This window comes from Ursus maritimus, unplaced genomic scaffold (genome assembly GCF_017311325.1).
Source record: "Ursus maritimus isolate PB19 unplaced genomic scaffold, ASM1731132v1 scaffold_17, whole genome shotgun sequence".
Lineage (NCBI taxonomy): Eukaryota > Metazoa > Chordata > Mammalia > Carnivora > Ursidae > Ursus > Ursus maritimus.
In genome coordinates, this window is record NW_024424119.1 from 39,879,133 (window position 1) to 39,898,139 (window position 19,007).

General features: G+C 44.0%; 1 protein-coding gene and 1 pseudogene across 3 annotated transcripts in view; one reads left to right on the top strand and one right to left on the bottom strand.

The window, feature by feature from the left end:
* SNX30 (sorting nexin family member 30) overlaps positions 1–19,007 on the top strand; it is a 107,175-nt gene that overhangs the window by 63,588 nt on the left and 24,580 nt on the right. For 2 of the 3 annotated variants that reach the window (XM_040631738.1, XM_040631737.1), the window contains exons 4-6: positions 4,783–4,941; positions 8,376–8,571; positions 10,234–10,433. In XM_040631738.1, coding sequence (XP_040487672.1) covers positions 4,783–4,941; positions 8,376–8,571; positions 10,234–10,433 — 555 coding nt within the window. Of the gene's footprint in view, positions 1–4,782; positions 4,942–8,375; positions 8,572–10,233; positions 10,434–11,677; positions 12,127–19,007 lie in introns of those variants that run through there. The other variant, XM_040631739.1, reaches the window with a different exon arrangement.
* Positions 4,418–4,516, bottom strand: LOC121103191 (annotated as a pseudogene).

The window sequence follows — 19,007 nt, forward strand, 5'->3', positions numbered from 1 at the left end:
CCCATACCAAGTAAGACTTTTTTTTTTTTTTTAAGAAAGTGATTTAAACGACAGAAGTTTATCACCTTATAGTTCTGGAGGTCAAAAGTCCAGAACTGGTCTCAGTGGATTAATATCCAGGTGGCAGGGCTGCATTCTTCACAGAGGCTCCAGGAGGGGAGCTGGTTCCTTGACTTTTCCCGCTTCTAGAGGCTCCCGCAACCCTTGGCTCGTGGCCCCTTCCGCCGTCTTCAAAGCCAGCGGCACAGCATCTTCTCTCCTCTCTGACATTTGCTTCCATCACCACAGCTTTTTAAAAAAAAATTGGAGTAAAATTCTAATAACATAAAATTCGCCATTATAAGAAGTGTGCAACTCTGTGGCTTTTAGTGCATTCACGATGTTTTACAGTCCCCGCCGCTGTAATTCCAGAATATTTTCATCCCCCACAGAGGGATCCCATGCCCATTAAGCAGTCACTTCTCATTCCCCTTTTCCTCAACCCAACTATTATAAATAATGCTACTTGTGCATGGATTGTACGGGTTTTTGTTTGAACACTTGCTTTCAGTTATTTGGGCTGCGTACCAAGGAATGGAATTCTGGATGCTATGCTAATCTTACACTTAATTTTTTAAGGAGCCGCCAAGCTGTTTTCCACAGAGACTGCACCATTTTACATTCTCACCAACCATGTATGAGGGTTCCAATTTCTCCATGTACTTGCTTCCTTTTTTTTTTTTTTTTTATAGCCATCCTAGTGGGTGTGAAATGGTATGTATCCCAGAGGGTTTTTAAAAAACCTTTTGGCCTCAAAGATGTATGGCAGTTCCACCCTCTGGTCCACTCCCCTTCTGCCTTCTGTTCTCGGTGTTTACAGGGTCATAAAAATAGCTGGCGTGTGTGTGACATCTACCACGTGCTTGGAGCTGTGCTGAGCTCCTCACTTGCAACAGCTCAGTTTCAGTCCGCAGAGGCACGTGATTTCATCAGCAACCCCGATTCCTATGCATAAAGAAACCACAAGGTAATTATGGAGGTCACGTGGAGAGTAGGCGTATCCCCTTTAAGGCTCGAAATAGGAAGAAACAAATTTCCAAAGCCATGTACATTTGGGAATAATAGTGCTTAGAAGGAAATTCTGTTTGCAGAAGGATTCACTCCAGGGTTCCTTTAAATAGCAAGCTTCCCTGATTCACTAAACATAAAGTTCAATGTACTAAACCTGAAGAATGAATAACTATTTCAGGAGATTATCTGTTATGTTAAATGAGGCACACCTAGCCACTTATTTGCTCATTCAGCTTTCCCCACAAGTCCTATTCAGCACAAGCAAACCAGAGTGTGCTCACCAGGACTCAGGAAATAAAAGCAGGAAAATATCCACTGGATTTGGTCATTAGAAAGCTGGACGCCTGGGTGGCTCAGTCGGTTAAGCGTCTGCCTTCGGCTTGGTTCATGATCTCAGGGTCCTGGAATCAAGCCCCACGACGGGCTTTCTGCTCGGCGGGGAGTCTGCTTCTCCTTCTTCCTCTGCCTGCCTCCCTTACTCGCTCTCTCTCTCAAATGAATAAATAAAATCTTTATTTTTTCAAGTTTTATTTATTTATTTGACAGAGAGAGAGAGAGACTGAGAGAGCAGAAGCAGGGGGAGTGGCAGAGGGAGAGGGAGAAACAGATTCCCAGCCGAGCAGGGAGCCCGATGTGGGGCTGGATCCCAGGACCCTGGGATTAAGACCTGAGCCGAAGGCAGACACTTAACCCACTGAGCCACCCAGGAGCCCCTGAATAAATAAAATCTTAAAAAAAAAAAAAAGCCATCAATCATCTTTAGAAGAGTGGTCTGCATTGGGTAGGGATAAGGCAAAGAAATGCAGCATTTAAAGGCAGAACCAAAGACAACTTTGTTTTGGGGTGGAGGAAGATTGGGGGTTGAGACATCAATGGACGGAGTGGAAGTGAAGATAAATGATTCTTTCAGAAAGGTTGAATGAGGGGCGCCTGGGTGGCACAGCGGTTAAGCGTCTGCCTTCGGCTCAGTGAGTGATCCCGGTGTGATGGGATCGAGCCCCACATCAGGCTCCTCCGCTATGAGTCTGCTTCTTCCTCTCCCACTCCCCCTGCTTGTGTTCCCTCTCTCGCTGGCTGTCTCTATCTCTGTCGAATAAATAAATAAAATCTTTAAAAAAAAAAAAAGAAAGGTTGAATGAGCCCTGAAGGAGAGTGGAGAAGAAGATGTAACGTCAAGCAACAGTTGGGTTTATTATTTTTGGGTAGAAAGAGAACCAACTATATTTTTGTAGACTCAGGAACAGAGCCAGGAGAGGAGGAAATGTTGAAGATACAAGGAAAAGAAAGTATAATTAATTGATGACAGCATATACAGGTTAGTGAACTAATGGTCAAAGACACAGAAGAGTTAGCTTTGTGTTGTGTTGAGGGTGGGGTATGTTGTCCACGGGAATTGAGAAATGGAGAGGAGATGGGTTTCTGTGGAGGAAGCAAAATGGTTGGGGAATGTTTACGTGATGCCTGTACACCTGGTTCCTGTGTCAGGGAGATGGTAATCTGCTTAGCATGAAAGGTTGGGGGGTTGAGTGGAGGGTTTAAGGAAAATGGCTGCCTAAGGGAATGGGAGAAGAACTGATCAGAATAAAGAAGTTATCCTAAAGAACAACCAAACCGTATTAAGACAGATTCCCTGGTGCTTTCGACTGGGCCAGAACACTGGGCTGGAGGGCCCTATGCATCTGACCCGGTACCCCGTTTCTAATATTCTCCCCAGGCGTAAGCTCCCCCCGGGTGTCTAAGTTGGATGTGTTATCTCCACGTGGCTCTGTAATGTCATTCCTGACTCTACTCCCCTCTCTTTCTTCATTTCCAAACCTTTCCGCTGTACCCTCTAGAACTCCCCATCTGGTAAAAAGAAACCCGTCAGTTTAGCCTCCTCTCTGCACACTGCCACCATTTCAAGATGCACCTGAACATGACTGCCCCTGAAGATGATGCCCCGGAGCTCTGCCCCTCCTACCACACAGAACCCCCCAAACTTTTGTTGGGGCTTCCTCGGGGGCAGGAATTGTGTGAAGCACATTCAGCCTGGCAGCTTATTTAATCCTCGTAACAACCCTGAGAGGCTGACCCTGTTGTTAGCTATTTCTCACAAACGAAGAAGAAACTGAGGTGCCAGGAGATTGTAGAATTTGACCAAAGTCAGCTCGGCAGAAGGGGAAGACGAACCCTGGAGTCGTGGAGCCACGGTCTCCCTTCTGGAGATGGAAAACATCCTGACTTTCCAAAGCTCTTCCAAGTGCTTCATTCCAGGGCTCAGTCTCTGAGTCTTTGAAAGGGTTCTAAGTTGGGATTGCTTCTTGATTTCTCCACTCCATATACCTTAGGATTCCACTTCTTCGGGTTGGTGCAGTCCTTGTGTCTGTTTTCATGTGTGCGTGCGTGCACTTGAAGGTTTATAATTTAAAGGAAATAAACCAGGGCGCCTGGGTAGCTCAGTCAGAGCTCAGGTCATGATCCCAGGGTCCTGGGATCGAGTCCCGCATCGGGCTCCCTGCTGAGCAGGGGGTCTGCTTCTCCGTCTCCCTCTGCCCCTGCTCCTATGCTCTCTTTCTTTCTCCTCAAATAAATAAAAATCTTTAAAAAAAAAATAAAAGAAGTAGACCTCTTTATTGCCAGAGTATGGGGCTGAAGGAGGTCGTGGACTTAAATCTGGCTCCATCCTCCCCAATACTTGCTCTGCTCTTTGTTTTGGTTTTGTTTCTTTCTTTACTCCCTTATTATGACCATCATGGCTGTGAAGTTGTATCTCACTGTGGTTTGGGTTTGTATTTCCCTAGTGACTAATGACGTTGAACATCTTTTCACGTGCTTGTTGGCCATTTGCGGGTCTTCTTTGGAAAAATATCTACCGATTGTTTGCCCAATTTTTAATGTAAATGTTCTTTTAATATTTCATAACCCAAACATTTTCAAGTTGTGTACTAGCAGGTTCTCTCTCTCTCTCTGGTGGTAGTAATGAGGAAGGCCTTTGAATCAAGCATTTAATCAAGCTACTACGGAAATAGGTCAAAGCTCAAGGATCCCTTAGTGACCAGGTGGTTTTAAATTGCCTGCAATATTGGCTCGAAGCAAATATTACACAGACGTTTGTTTGAGTAAGAGGAACAAAGGAAATTACATTTTTAAGAACTTTTGAGTGCAAACCTACACAAAAGATTGGTTAGGAAAAGGTATTTTTTAGATACATGGGTTTGCCCAATATACTTATTTCTCCATTCACCAAGTTCTTTTACCCCTTGAACTGGGAGTAGAATGGAATCTATTTCAATAAATTTTTGTGTGGTTGATCTTGTCTGCCTTCTTTCCTTAGACTGTCTTTCTGGCCCTGACTTTCTCATTATCCCACCTGTGCATGAAGCAACGTACAGACAGCCAGACTATTGCATTTACCGTCATCCTTGTGCGGGGGTCATGCTAATCTCTGTCTTATTCCAATTTTAGAATATGCGCTGCCAACGGGAGCAATATTGGATTTACTGGATAAACATGGACTGTTTCCTGTATTCCAGGGACTAGTCTCTAGCATTTTACTTCTTGCATTATAAAACTGAGAAGGGTAGCTGTGATTTACCGCATCTGTATGTTTCACGAAGGTTTATATTGATGACGACGTAAAGATCCAACCGAATAAGGAATATGTTCTTGGACGGAATTATTTGCTAGCCTGCGGTTTTTCTTTTCACTGTCTTATCAATTACTCTATTGATATCGTTTCTTCCTGTCTTATAGCCACTTCCTGAGAAGTTTGTGGTGAAAGGAGTTGTGGATCGTTTTTCAGAAGAGTTTGTGGAGACCAGAAGAAAAGCTTTGGATAAATTCCTGAAAAGAATTACAGATCATCCTGTGCTGTCTTTCAATGAACACTTTAATGTTTTCCTCACTGCTAAGGTAAGAACAGAATGTCTCATATTCCTCCCCCAAATTAGCATCTTTCGGGCTCTTTCTCAAAAGCTGCTTTGATCTCTCACAAAACAGCTTCGTGAATGGCCCACAATAGTGGATGTCATCAGATTCCTGGGTTTTTTTGTTGTTTTTGTTTTTGTTTTTTTGGCGTCCATTTGCATCAGCATGGTTTCCGTGTTAGAATTCAGAAGAAACACCCCTTTGCACTGGCCGAAAGGAGGGATAAGTGTTTCCTTACACACTTCTTGGCATATTACTAGGTGAGACCACTCTGACCAACAGCAGGTGGAAAGAACAGAGCGAAAGAACAGCTAGTGACTGTTTGGTAACGGTGTTCTTCCCAGGAACCCTGTGAGAGGTGACTGGTAACCTCATTTTACAGATGAGGAAACTGAAGTTCAAGGTGTCGGCACGTGTTCAAGTGGCATCACTAGGATTTGAGATTGGGTCTGTATATGGCTCCGGAGGCCACACTTCCCCGCCATATCAGACTGCCTGACCAAGACGAGTTCAGCGTTACTGCCCACAGCCATGTTCCTGTTGGACGAGCATTTTCCAAGCATTTGCAGAGAAACATTTGGGTCCCACACAGTTGCCAGATTCTGTGTGTTCACACCCAGGTTGGTTATTCACTGGCTTCTGTGTGCACTTCCCTTTGGCAGAACTGACAGGAAGTCCGAGGCACTGTGCCCTCAATGTCTGCAGAAATGGGATCTCAGGCCCAGACTCTCATGCCAGCTCCTTGTAGCCACATCTGTTTACCTTCGTGAATCACATTCCCATCCTTGGGCCATAGGTGGTTTGTTCCATGTTGGCAAGGGTGTTGACGCTCAGGGACTTCCCAGTTTTCTTTTTCAAAATGGCAGAATTGAGAAACATTTGCAGATAAATCAGTTGACGGTAAAGATTTTAGAGAGGGTGCCGTTCTCCAGATGCTGGAAACCACGTGGCAAAGTCCTTTAATATATATATATTTTTAAACCACCATTGGGATTTTTTTAGTCCCAGTGATGACCTTCCAATTCATCTTCTCTTTTCTCCTAGAGGCCCATTCCCCCCCACATCAAACTCCTGTTCCGTTTCAAAATAAGTATTTCCTGGTAACAGATCCTCAGATACAGTTCTTACGCAGAATGAAATCCATCCAGTTCTCCAGCAGGGCAACTCACTGCCTCACGCACGATTCAGATTGTTGACCTGGGAGGCCCCAGTCTTGGTCCTCCTTACCGAGCAGAGAAACACAGAAACACAGAAAGAGAACGCGGACCCTTGGTCATTGGGAATCTATGTGGAGATTAAAGAGGAAAGATTTGTGTGTGTGTGTGGGGGGGGGGGTATTTGGGCCAGATAAATGATTAAAAAAAAAAAAAAAAGTCCTTCAGCGTCTTAACCACAGTCCAACTTCCCGTGAGTAAGCACTGGGGTATTGGCTCTAACACTGAACAAATTCTAGCCTGGTTCAGTTTTACTTGCTGAACTGAATGTACTAAATAACCCCATCGTGGTTTTTTTTTTTTTCTTTAGGTTGTGGTAAAATACACAGTTTACCATCCTAACCATTTTAAGGTGTTCATTTCAGTAGCATTAAGTATATTTACAACTATAATCTCCAGAACTTTCTCGTTTCGTGAAACTGAAACATGCTACTGTACTATGCTATGTGGTACTACAGGAGCTCCCCATTTCCCCCTCCCCGTGTTCCCCATCTTCTAACACCCCTTGAATAACTTGGTCTTGTTCTTTAGTGAGGCCTTGACATGTTCTGCCAGTGAAGGAAGAAGCATTCTTCTCTCCCTTGATAACCTGATCTTATCACAAACCAGAAGTGTCTTTGAGAAGAAGCCAGTAATGCTGGGAGAGGTGGGGGGACACTCAGTATCACCTGCGTTCAGATCAGTATTTTCGTCTTTGGTAGAATGGGTACAGCAGTCAGAGAGGCACTGCTAAATAACCTCATTCAGTACATTGACTTGGTTAACTGGGGATTCCCTTCTAAGCCTCTACCTGGAATAGAGCTTTTGCAGTCCAACGAGCCCATTTGGATCAAGCCCTGCCCCAAAAAATACTGTCTGTGGAAGCAATGCCAACAATGGCAAGGCTTCCATTACCACCTTGCGAAGACCAGGTGTCTACAGGGATGTTTTCTTGTCTAGAGTACCTGAGGCTAGAAGGGAAATGGAGTCTTTAGAACATTCTCTCAGGTAGCCTGACTTTGAAAGGAATAAGAGAAATGGAGGAGGGGAGCTAGAGGAAATTGCTGCTGTTTTGAAGGTGGGTGAGCCCTGGGTGTCTGTTATGCCCTGAAGGGTTAGAAGTTGAAGGTACAGGCAGGTGAGGGAATGGTTGGTGGGCAGGGGCCTTTCTTGTCAGCGAGGTGTAGCTGGAAAAGAGTGGAATCAAGAGCCGAAGTGAAGGCCTTGGCTGCTCAAAGAAGGAAGTGAAATCAGGAGCAGTCTACCCTTCAGACACTTGTGGAGACCAGGGCCTATGACTGTGGCTGTGAAATGGGAGGGGGCTGCCAGACGTCTGTGTTAAGTGTGATTCCCTGTTCTCTGCTCCATCCCTAAACCAGACAAGGTGACCAGAAAGCAATGGCCTTGTGCCTTGTTCCCTTATCTCTCTGTAGGCATGCCCTGCTTGGACCCGGAATAATTATTCTGTCTGTATTGAGGGTGGATATAAGCAGCAGACACCCGATCTTCTGTAAAACCATTTTTGAAGGCACCATTAAAGGAGGTGACATAGAACAACCAGAAGATGCTGTGGACTCCTCCGAGAGTTGAAGGACAGGAGGAAGGTTATTTGACCTGGCCGACTAATGCGCATCTTAACTTTAGATACAATGCGTCATGTAGCTCACCATATTGCCCGTGTGTGCCCCGACCAAGACCTTCAGGATAAAGTGTTCTGTTGTTTACAGCGTCTGTCCTTGGCTTGGGTTTTCTTGTGCTGCTTTTTCTGTCGCTGTTTCCTGCTTCCTGCCCTCTTCTCCTTCCTTTCTTTATATGGCTTTGCTTGGCATATAAATAAATGAATGGAATGAATTTCAGCTCTAGAATTTTCTTCCTAAAGATAACTTAGGATATTTTGTATGAGAGAAAGGGACTTTTTTTTTTTTTTTTTGGTCAGAGGCTTTAAAACATCACGTTAGAAACATGAATTTGAAGGAGAGCGTGCTCAGGTGAGTGAACCTGATTAGAAAGGTAAGAGTCTGGCTCTGGTGAAAGGGCTCAGATGTGCACGTTTGGAGATTCTGATGGCAAGGGGAGAGGACTCTTGTGTATGTGGTCAGTCCTGTAACTCAGCTCCTCGTTTTCAGTCTTCCACTTCCAAGAAGAACCACCTAAAGGAGTTGGTTCACCGAGTCCTGGCAGTGGGAGTGATGCAGCCCCTTGAGTTTGTTCATGTGTCATCCTTAGGACCTGAACGCCTACAAGAAGCAAGGAATGGCGCTGCTGACCCGAGTGGGCGAGTCCGTCAAGCACGTCACCGGGGGCTACAAGCTGAGGAGTCGACCTCTTGAGTTTGCAGCTATCGGCGACTACTTAGATACGTTTGCGCTCAAACTGGGAACCATTGACCGAATAGCCCAGAGGATCATCAAAGAAGAAATAGGTGAGCCCTTCGTGCAGATACTGATCACGCCCAGGGAGCGTGTGCGCGGAAATGGCTTTCACGTGTGCTCAGCAGAATCAAACTGCAGAAAGACTGGCCTGACAGGACGAGGCCACACTCAGAAACTAATCAGTACAAGGAGGGGAGGGGGACGTTGTGAGCAGAGTATAATTTTGTGCTCCCTCCTTTGCCCTGCACCTCAGCCTGTGTTTGCTTTCCCCATGGCGAGCAGCCACTTCTCAGGCCCGAGGCGTTTCCACTTCTCTCTCTCTTAACTTCAGCTTTAAAAGTGAAGACATGGACTCAGCTTCCCTTCATTCATAGGAACGATAGTTTAAAAAGCAAACTTTGGTACCTTTACTGGCAGAAAGATTGTTCAAAAGGACCGCATGGAGACCCGTGTTTGCCAAAGTTGTGCTCCTAATGAGTCTCCAACTTGAAACTGACTCACCTGCCCCACCCCTGCTTCATTTCAGACCCATTCTTCCTGACCTGGGTAGTTATGAGATCTCTCTGGAACCTTCCGGGTTGTTGCCACCACTTCCTCCCCACCCCTCTTGTGGTCACCTGCTTTTCTGTATCCCAGAATATTAGGGCCTTTTGTCTTCTTACACACGTGTAGGCCAGAGAGACCGGAACAGTGTTAACGATCATGCTGGCACAAGCTATGAAACACACCGAAAAGGATTCTCCAGTAGTCGCTATCCATTGGTTACTAAAAAATGGCAACATTTTATTGTAATGGCAAGAATCCTGGTGATGGGATGCCTGGGTGGCTCAGTCGGTTAAGCATCTATCTTCAGCTCAGGGTCCTGGGATCGGGTCCCACATTGGGCTCCTTGCTCTGCAGGAAGCCTGCTTCTCCCTCTGCCTGCCACTCCCCCTGCTTGTGTGCTCTCTCTCCCTCTTTTTCTCTCTCTGAGAAGTAAAGAAGTAAAATCTTAAAAAAAAAGAATCCTGGTGACAAATGATGCACTAGATTTTCTTCCGAGGGGAAATAAATCAACATTTGCCCTTGTTCCCTGTGCTTTCGTTCTCCTCTACCCACTGATGGTATTATGTGGGGCCAGCAGGTGCTAGAGGTAGCTTTCAGTACCATCCATATCTAAGGAGCATGTGGAATAAATTCCGATGGGACCAAAGTGTTGGGGTGACCTCTGAATGAGAGTGATTCTGCCTATGTAAGGCCACATCCATATCATAATATTTCGTAAATTCCTATTATTTGTCCATTGCGACTGATTTTTCTTTCCCTTAAAAAGATCCCCCTAATCCTATGTAAAACTCTGCCCCTACTGTTGTTAAAATACTGCTTCACTGTATGAGTAGGTGAGTGGTTATTTCTGAAGATATGTGGTGGATGTAACTCCTACCACTTCCCCCAGAAGTCATCGTGGTCCCCATTATCCAGAAGCATGGCATTCCCATTACGGGGTGAAGTCAGGTGATGTTATGATGCTAGCTATAATATGGGTTTATAGAGATTTTAAAAAATTATAAACAACGTTGTGTTTAAAAGAGAGCGTGCTTTGGTGAGTGAATGGCCAAGTAAATAACATCTCACCATAGAGAGCTCTTGGCTACAGTTGTTACTGAGTCAGTAATACCAGTAATTGTCTTAATTACCCACCAAGTCTTAATTAGTTTCTCTTCTCCCTTTAGAGTACCTTGTAGAGCTGAGAGAATATGGGCCTGTGTACTCCACGTGGAGTGCGTTAGAGGGGGAGCTGGCTGAGCCCCTGGAGGGTGTGTCAGCTTGCATTGGCAACTGCTCGACGGCCTTGGAAGAGCTGACAGATGACATGACAGAAGATTTTCTACCTGTGCTCAGGGAATATATTTTATACTCTGACTCTATGAAGGTAAGCTGGCTCACTTCTTGTGCGCTTAAGTACGTTCCTTATTTAAGTCATTTTCAGAAGGTAATTTGTTGCCTGTTTGCACATGGCATGGGTTTCCTTCTTCCTGGGTGGGCAGGATCACACATGTGGACTGACCTCATAGGCATATAAATAGAACACATGGTGAACCAAGTATGTGAATTAAATGAAGAAGAATAGTGTGGAAGAAACTCTTAATGTTCTCTGAGAGTTCATGGAGGTATAACATCTAAACAAGACCAGGATGCTGTGGAAAAAGAATATGTGGATAATTAGAGCTCTTGGAAGTTAAAATCTGATTCGCTGAGATGAAATGGAAGAGTAAAGTTGAAAGATGAGGTTGAGGAAATCTTGGAAGGTAAAGTAAGGAAACCAAGTCGTTGGAAAGTAGAACAAAAATGCAAAAGTACTGAAAATGTGAAAGAATGATAAGAGACATAGAGGCTGGGGCGCCTGGGTGGCACAGCGGTTAAGCGTCTGCCTTCAGCTCAGGGCGTGACCCCGGCGATCCGGGATCGAGCCCCACATCAGGCTCTTCTGCTATGAGCCTGCTTCTTCCTCTCCCACTCCCCCTGCTTGTGTTCCCTCTCTCGCTGGCTGTCTCTCTCTGTCAAATAAATAAATAAAATCTTAAAAAAAAAAAAAGAGAGACATAGAGGCTTACTCTCAAAGGTTCAGCATCTGTCTGATAAGAGTCCCTGAGAGAACAGAAAAGACTGATGGAAGGAACTTATGAAAGAAATAATACAAGAAAATCTTCCAGAGCTGAAGGATGTGAGTTTTCAGATTAAAATGACATACTGCTTGCCCAGCAAAAGAAATGAAGAGAGAGCCAACCCACAGCATATCACTGTAAAATTGTAGAATGGAAGTTATAAGATTTGAAAAGCTTTTAAGGAAAGAGGGAGAGGGAAGAGATGTACAAATGCAATAAGAATCAGAATGGCTTTGATCTAGCGGCAATGGACGAGAAAAGACAGGAGCTGTGAGGACAAATGATTTCCAGCCTCAAATTCTAAATGCAGAATAAGGATAGGGTCAGATGCTTTAATGCCCACACTAGAAATTACCCCAGCCAGTACTTAGACCTGTTTGATAGCACAGCTACAGGGACTCCTACGATGCGACACCAGTTAGAGAAAAGAGTCAGGCTTCTTTACCAATAGAAAAAGTTATGTCGCTCTGTGTTGAACATCCTAAGTAGCTCATCTTCTTATTTCCCAAAGGAGACCTCTGATTTATTGATCTGTTTTGGGGGCAGATCTACGGCACCCCTTTAAGAAGGCTCAGGCTAAGGATTGACAAGAATCTCTTGAAAGAAACTCATCAGACAACTTTGGGTTGTAAAAATGGAAAACCAGAAAAATCATGGCAATATGAAAATATTCTACACCTTAAGAAGAGGAGTAAAAAGTAATGAATGAGCTAGTTATAAAAACTTAAAAAAACAAAAGCCCTTATGGAAAATTTCAAGCATACAATAGAAGCAAAGAGAATAGTATGACAAACTCCCGTATACTCACTGCCTATGTTCCATTTTGTTTCACTGGATATGAACCTTTTAAGGCTCTTGATACACGTTAAATTGTGGACAATGGAAAATGTTCCTGCTAGAATGAATCACTGTCTCATGTGTGCTCTATAAAGCTGATAATAAAACACTTTCAATGACAGGATTGGGTCTGGATCTCACAATGTGCTGGGAAATGTTATGAATTTCCTTATCTGTAGAGTGGAAATGATGGTAGTCATGGTGATGATAGGGATAAAACTCACATGTGACATCATTAGCCTGAGGCAATTTTGTTGGTAATTACTGGAACTGAGGCTGAAAACCACGGCTCCTGATTCCACAAATTTCCCACTCATTTCCCCCATTACATTGGGTTTATTTTTTTATTTTTATTTTTTTTAATGAGACCTACACATGGCATATTTAATTCTGTGGCCAAAGCAGGTAGAGAAAGGCATTCTGGGGTTGGGGGTGGGTGGAATGGGTGAGGGGACTCAAAAGGTATGAACTTCCAGTTATAAGTAATAAATAGGTCATGGGATGTCATACACAGCATGGTGACTATACTTAATACTGTATTGTATATTTGAAAGTTGCTAGGAGAGTAGATCCTAAAGTTTTCCAAAGAAAAATTTATAGCCATGTGCGGTGATGGACGTTAACTAGTCTTATTGTGATCATTTCACAATATATACAAATCATTATTTTGTATATCTGAAACTAATATAATGTATGTCAATTACATCTCAAAAAAAAGGCATCGTAACTTGCTTAAAATGAGCCAGGATATTTTGCTTTACTTATAAAATTAGTAGTATCTATTTTTGAGGACAAAAATAAAATTGTACAATCCCTGGGGTGTCTTTGAATTTGTCTCTTATATAGACTAACAGTCTTCATCAAAAATGCTCCCCTAACCTTGCCAGACTGAAAATCTGATGCATACACAGTCCTGGGATATTACAATACAAATTACTTTGTTCTTGCACATGGCAGGTATGTTAGTACTTAATATATATTTGTACTTGAAGCAGGATTTGAAATTGTCATTTAGCTAAGGTTTATCTGGCATCTTTATCAAAATATGATTATATAGTGTGGCATAAGCTTATGTGAGTAATTGAAGTTCTACATCAAAGAAACATTTGTTTGTTTGCTCTCTTTCTTCACCCCCTGTGTGAGGCATATGTATTGAGTTTCTTGTTCACTAAGCCTGAATAAACATTAATCAGGTTAATCGGGCTGGGAGAAGGGGAGTGTATGCAGTGTTTTCTGGGAAGGGCATAGGAAAGAGGAAGTGTTGACTGGCGGTCTCTGAAACCCTAGCTCTGCCCCTTTGGTGAGCTCAGCTAAGCCTCGTTCGAAAGAAATGAGGTCAACCCACTCCCATTCTTTCTAAAGGGAAAATGTCGCTGCAGAGTGGTCTGGATAAGATGGGGTGACTTGATGCCAAAGCCACGACTGCGTGGGTCCGTATCTCCAGTACTTTCTCCCTGCAAGGCTAGACTGATGTTCAGCTGTTTCACATTCCTAATGATGGTCGGAGTCTGCGTGGCCAGGTCTAAAGACGCTGGGAGAGGGGGCTAGGTGTCTCAAGTGGCTCCCCTGCCTTTGTCTTATAATATTGCTGCTCTTTTAGAATTCTTAGCTGAATTTTATTCCTCTGCAAGAGTCATATAGTTCCATTTCCAAAATAACTTTAAGTGGGATCGACTTTGCTGTTCAGCATGAAAACCAAACATAGAGTGTAGAGAGCTTGCCGAAGGCCTGGCTGTGACACGTTCAGTACCAACTACTGTGTGGTCTTCAGAACAGAGCAAGTCCTTCCTGTTTTGTTTTGGTGGGGAGGTTTTGGTGTGGTGACGTTTTATCAGTCTGCTCCATTATGAGGGCCTCGAGTGGACCGAAGCAAGTATTCTTCCTCATCGTTTGGAACGAGAGACCCACGCCTTAGGAATTTGAAGTAGTTGTGTCAGCTGAGCCCTGCGTGGAGAAAATGCTGGAGATCATCGAAGCCCTCTCCTAATGGGGCTAAGGTTGGGGTTCCCCTCTGAGTTTGAAAAGGTCTCTTGACTGACTTCACCTCCTAGATCTCGATCATCTTGTCTGTCTTGCTCATTTTATAGATGAAGAAATAGAACCCCCTCAGTAAATCTTTTTGCTGTCCCATGGCCATAATTCTAATAAGCTGTCACCTTGTACCTGTGTCTTTACTCTTGGCCAAAAAGCAAACCAGATCAGTTCCTGGTTTTCAAGGCTGAGTCTAAAATTGTCTCTCTTTGAATGCACTGGTGGCTGGGTACACTCTGTTCCCTTTGGAGGTAGAAAGAAAGCACGGAAAAAGTAGGGTTGTTATCAGGCCATGTGGAAGACATGGACAATGTTCAGTGAACAATGGGGACAGCTTGTGCTAGAAAGATGGTTGAGGTCATGTATTTCAGGGATGCTGAGGAGAGGTAGTGAACAGCGTGTGAGAGGGAGAGATACCAAAGTTACCCTCAGGCCCAGGACTCAGATTAAGCACCCCGAAGACGTGTGCACGTGAGCCCTTATATGGGATTTCACATCCTATGGGCTATGTGTGGGGAAAATATAATTCAGTAGCGATGGGCTGGGAGAGAACATCTTCGAATCCTTATGGATTTCAGGCGTGCCTTTTGAGGACTGGATCATTGTGACCAGGACATGAGTAGGGGAAGCTTTAAGAAGGTTAGAGTAGGACCATCTTATTTCCCTACTGCCTTATTCATAGAAGATGGTTAGCAAATATTTCATTGAATTTGACATCGTGGTCCATTTGAAACATTAACTGGTATATAACTACTGCATGTCCCGTATCTTGTTATTTTTAAGAGATGGTTTACCTACAAGTCAAGGAACATGCTTAACTCAGAGGTCTTGCAGAACAGTCATTTGTGGGTGGGTTGAGTCGGAAGAGGGTGGTAAGGAAAAGCCACACAGAGGAAGTGGCTTCAGTTGGAGACTTGAATAACATATAGGAGTTATCTGTGCAAGGATCAGAGGATTGAGCATTTTAGGCAGAAGGAACCGCCAGTACAAATGTTCTAAAGCAGAAATGAGCTTGGTGTCTTTACAAATCAGAAAGGCTGCTGTGAGTGGAGTCCAATGAGCAAGGGAGCAAGCAGGAAGAGATGAGGTCAGAGAGATAGGTAGGGGCCAGTACGTACATAGTAGTAGCATCTTCAAGGCCATGGTTGGCAAGAGTCCTGGGTTTTAGTCTTAGGAACAAAAGGGAAGGCAGGGTTTATGCAGGGGAATGACAGGATACAGTTTTTTTTTTTAAGATTTTATTTTTATTTATTCGACAGAGATAGAGACAGCCAGCGAGAGAGGGAACACAAGCAGGAGGAGTGGGAGAGGAAGAAGCAGGCTCATAGCGGAAGAGCCTGATGTGGGGCTCGATCCCGGATCGCCGGGATCACGCCCTGAGCCGAAGGCAGACGCTTAACCGCTGTGCCACCCAGGCGCCCCACCGCTGTGCCACCCAGACGCCCCAGGATACAGTTTTTACTTTAAGAAGACAGCTGGTGCTACAACAATGTGGAGAATGGGTTGTAGGGACTGAGAGTGGAGGCAGGGAGACATTTAAGAGACCGTCACAGGGAGCCACGTGGCAGATAACTATGGTGGTAGAGCTTGGGCTACATGGTGGATTGGGGTAGATTTTGGATGAAGGGCTGACCAGGCTTCCTGCTGTATTAATGTGAAGTCAGGAAAGGAGGGATTGGTGATGACTTCTGGGTTTTTGGCTTCAGTGACTGGGTGGACAGTGGTTGCTGTTCATTAGGATGGGGAAGTTTGGGGCAGAACAGATTGGGCAGTTGGGAATCAAATTGTTTTGGCCACACTGAGTTACAAAATGCCTATTAGTCGTTAAGGTAGAGATGTCATGGCAATTGGTTATGAGTTTAGTTCAGGGTGGGAATAGAAATGTGGGAGTTGTTTGCATATAGATGGTGGGAGTGGACCATCTAGTGAAATGAGATCCAGGTGACTAGTCTAGGCCTGGCTCTGAGGCACGACAATATTTAGTGGCCTAGTACCTAACTAGGAGGAGGAACAAATAGAAAAGGAGACTCAGAAGGATTGGTAGTGCAGTAGGAGAAAAAAAGTAGAGGAAGACCAGAGAAATATTTTTAAAAGGAGCATGATCCACAGGGACTGTTGTGTTTAATAGTGTGGAGGTCATTGGTGATTATGGTTGGAGGTATGAGACGTGAATGCAGAAGTTTGGGTTTAAAGACATAGTTTGTCTTTGAGTTGGAGATACTTTGAACAATGTTCCCGGATAGCTTTTTCCAAATGTCGGTTCTTTGTGGGGTTTTTTCCAGCCTCCCCTCCTTTTCCCCTATGAGCCACAAGGTGGAGCTAATGAGTCGAGTGACTAGGCTTCAGGTTGGCCACTTCTAGTGCCTTGGAAAACAAATACAGATCTTTTTCTTTCTTTTTTGTTTTTTTTTTTTTTTAAGATTATATATTTATTTATTTGAGAGAGAGTGAGTGAGCACGAGTGGGGCGTGGAGGGGCAGAGGGAGAGGGAGAAGCAGGCTTCCCACTGAGTAGGGAGCCCCACACGGGGCTGGATCCCAGCACCCCTGAGATCATGACCTGAGCTGAAGACAGATGCTTAACTGATGGAGCTACCCAGTCGCCCCCAAAACGGAAGATTTTCTGGAAAATGAGTCGGGGGGGGGGAGGTCCTCTTTCCTAAATAAAAGTAATTATAGATTGAGGGCATAATTTCTTAGAGGAATGAAGAAGCAGGATGTAGAAATGTACATGATCTCAAATGTTTTAAAAAGACAAATATATAAAAATTAACAATCTGAGATTCTCAGTGATGGCAGACTAAATATATAAACTCCTTTTTCATGAAACCGCACCAGGATGACACTAGAGTGGTTTGTTTGTTTGTTTGTTTGTTTGTTTGTTTGTTTGAAGTCTAAGCCTGCAAAGATAAAGAGCAACAGGAGAGGAAACAGTAGCGTTAAGTAGGGACTGGAGAGCAAACCAGGAGATGATAAGGGGCTTACGTGACTGAAGAAACTGCCTTTGGAATCGACTGTGGGGGAAAAAACTTGGAGACCACCTGGTTTACACTGTGGAATCCTTCAAAAAGGTGGAGAATTGGCAGCACCCAGTGCCTCTGGGATGGGAGGAGAGAGAGCTGAAGAGAAAGATTGGTCAGGAATCTGTTTAAGAAGAAGTTAGAGCTTCCAGTGCTGACCTCCCTCCTCACACAGGGGCCACTGTCCCTTCTGTCCTCTGGGAGAACTGGAGGCATATTCTCTGGGGAGGTAAAACAAGGTCTCCGGACCCGGGACCCCAGGCACAGTTGAGGTTAGGGGCTAAAATCCTAAAATCAGGATGCTGAGTAAAAGATTACCGAATGCCGAGACTCCTAGTCCACTTCCTCTGCTTGGTTCTCAGCCTTGTATCTTCCCTCCAAGGATTAGAAGAGCTTTTTCTGTAAAAATCTAAACAGGCCAAGAGAAGAGATTTGAAGATACTGATCGCGGGAGAAGGATCCTCAATGAAAAGACCCAGCAGGGTCCCTGTAGAGAATTGTCAACAAGCCCTTAATGTGCGGAGAGCTTTCAGTCAGTTTTTTAGTGTTTCCCTCGTGGATGAGGGGGCAGACAAGGTCACTGAATATTTAAGAGACGATTCTAATGTGAGTATCAAGTAAAAACAAAGGAAAAAAGTATATTCAGTGAAACATCATTGAGGGAGAAGAAAATTTCCAGGAAAAGAAAATCATTAATATCTTTAGAAAGAGATGGCACAACCATAAAACAAGACTTTTTTTTAGTACCTAGAGAACAAAGAGATCATGGCAATTAAAACCATGATAGAAATGAAAAAAAAAATGGAAGAGTTAGAAGAAAAAGTTAAGGAAATGACATGTAAAGTAAAACAAAAAGATAGATGGAGAATTCGAGAGAAAAAAGTATGCAAATGAAAGGACCAGACCTCAGTATCCAACATCTAAATAACAGTCTGCCAGGAAGAGAAGACACAGAAATGGGAAACATCAAAGAAGTCTATTCAGAGAACAAACTAGAAGTAAAGACATAAGTGTTACTGGTTGTGCCTAGAAGATAAGATTTTCCCCCTCTTGTATGTTTTTCTTTATTTTCCAAATTTTCTGTAACAAATATGTTTTAGAACTAGAGGGAAGTGTGTGGCTTTAATATTACCCACATTGCCCTAGAAAATTTAACTCACAGGTGGTCCATTTTTGACAGAATGAAGATATAAAAAGAGCATGTCAAAAGGGGCAACCCAAGTTCCATCATTTAATCAGAAATTATGTCACCAGGACCAAGGTCAGACTCATGTTCCTGTCTACAGGAAAATATTGTCCTAAATGGCCACCCAAAAACAAGCCACAGCACTATGTTAGTATTTGATTTTTATTCCCATCTGAGCATTTTTATTACCAAACACTCATTATTGTCCACTTGGGTCTTTTGGGTCATCAGCCCCTGGCACAGCGGAGGATGAACCATTCTCTTCGACAGTCCTCTATGCATGGCTGAGCTGTTCCTGCTGCTTTCATCTGCTTCCCCCACCCTGCACCCTAATGTCCCTCTTACACAAAGATCTGAAGCTTAGAAACCTTCCAGACTCGAGGTAGCTTTTTGGTGACTGCTGACCTTTTGCACTAGGGGCTGTTTTGGGGGCTCCCTCTTCCTCATCCTATAAGTTTGTGAGCCTACGGTCTCACTGGTGGAAGACGTGAGCATGAGTCCTGGGGCTGGAGAAGGGATGTTGAGCCTTCCAGTTGATGCTGACAGTTGTGGTATTTTCGTGGAAAAAAGCCAGTATAGAGATTGAAAGCCAAACCACAGAATGTATCTGTGATTTAACTTCCAGACACTGTTGTCATTGTAGTTCAGTGGTTATTATTAGCTTGTTATTAACAGTTTGGATGACTGGTATTATGGTTCCATTGTTTAACTTCTTTATTATGGAAAAATGGAACCGTCCAAAAGTAGAGTGGAGGTACGCCACGTACC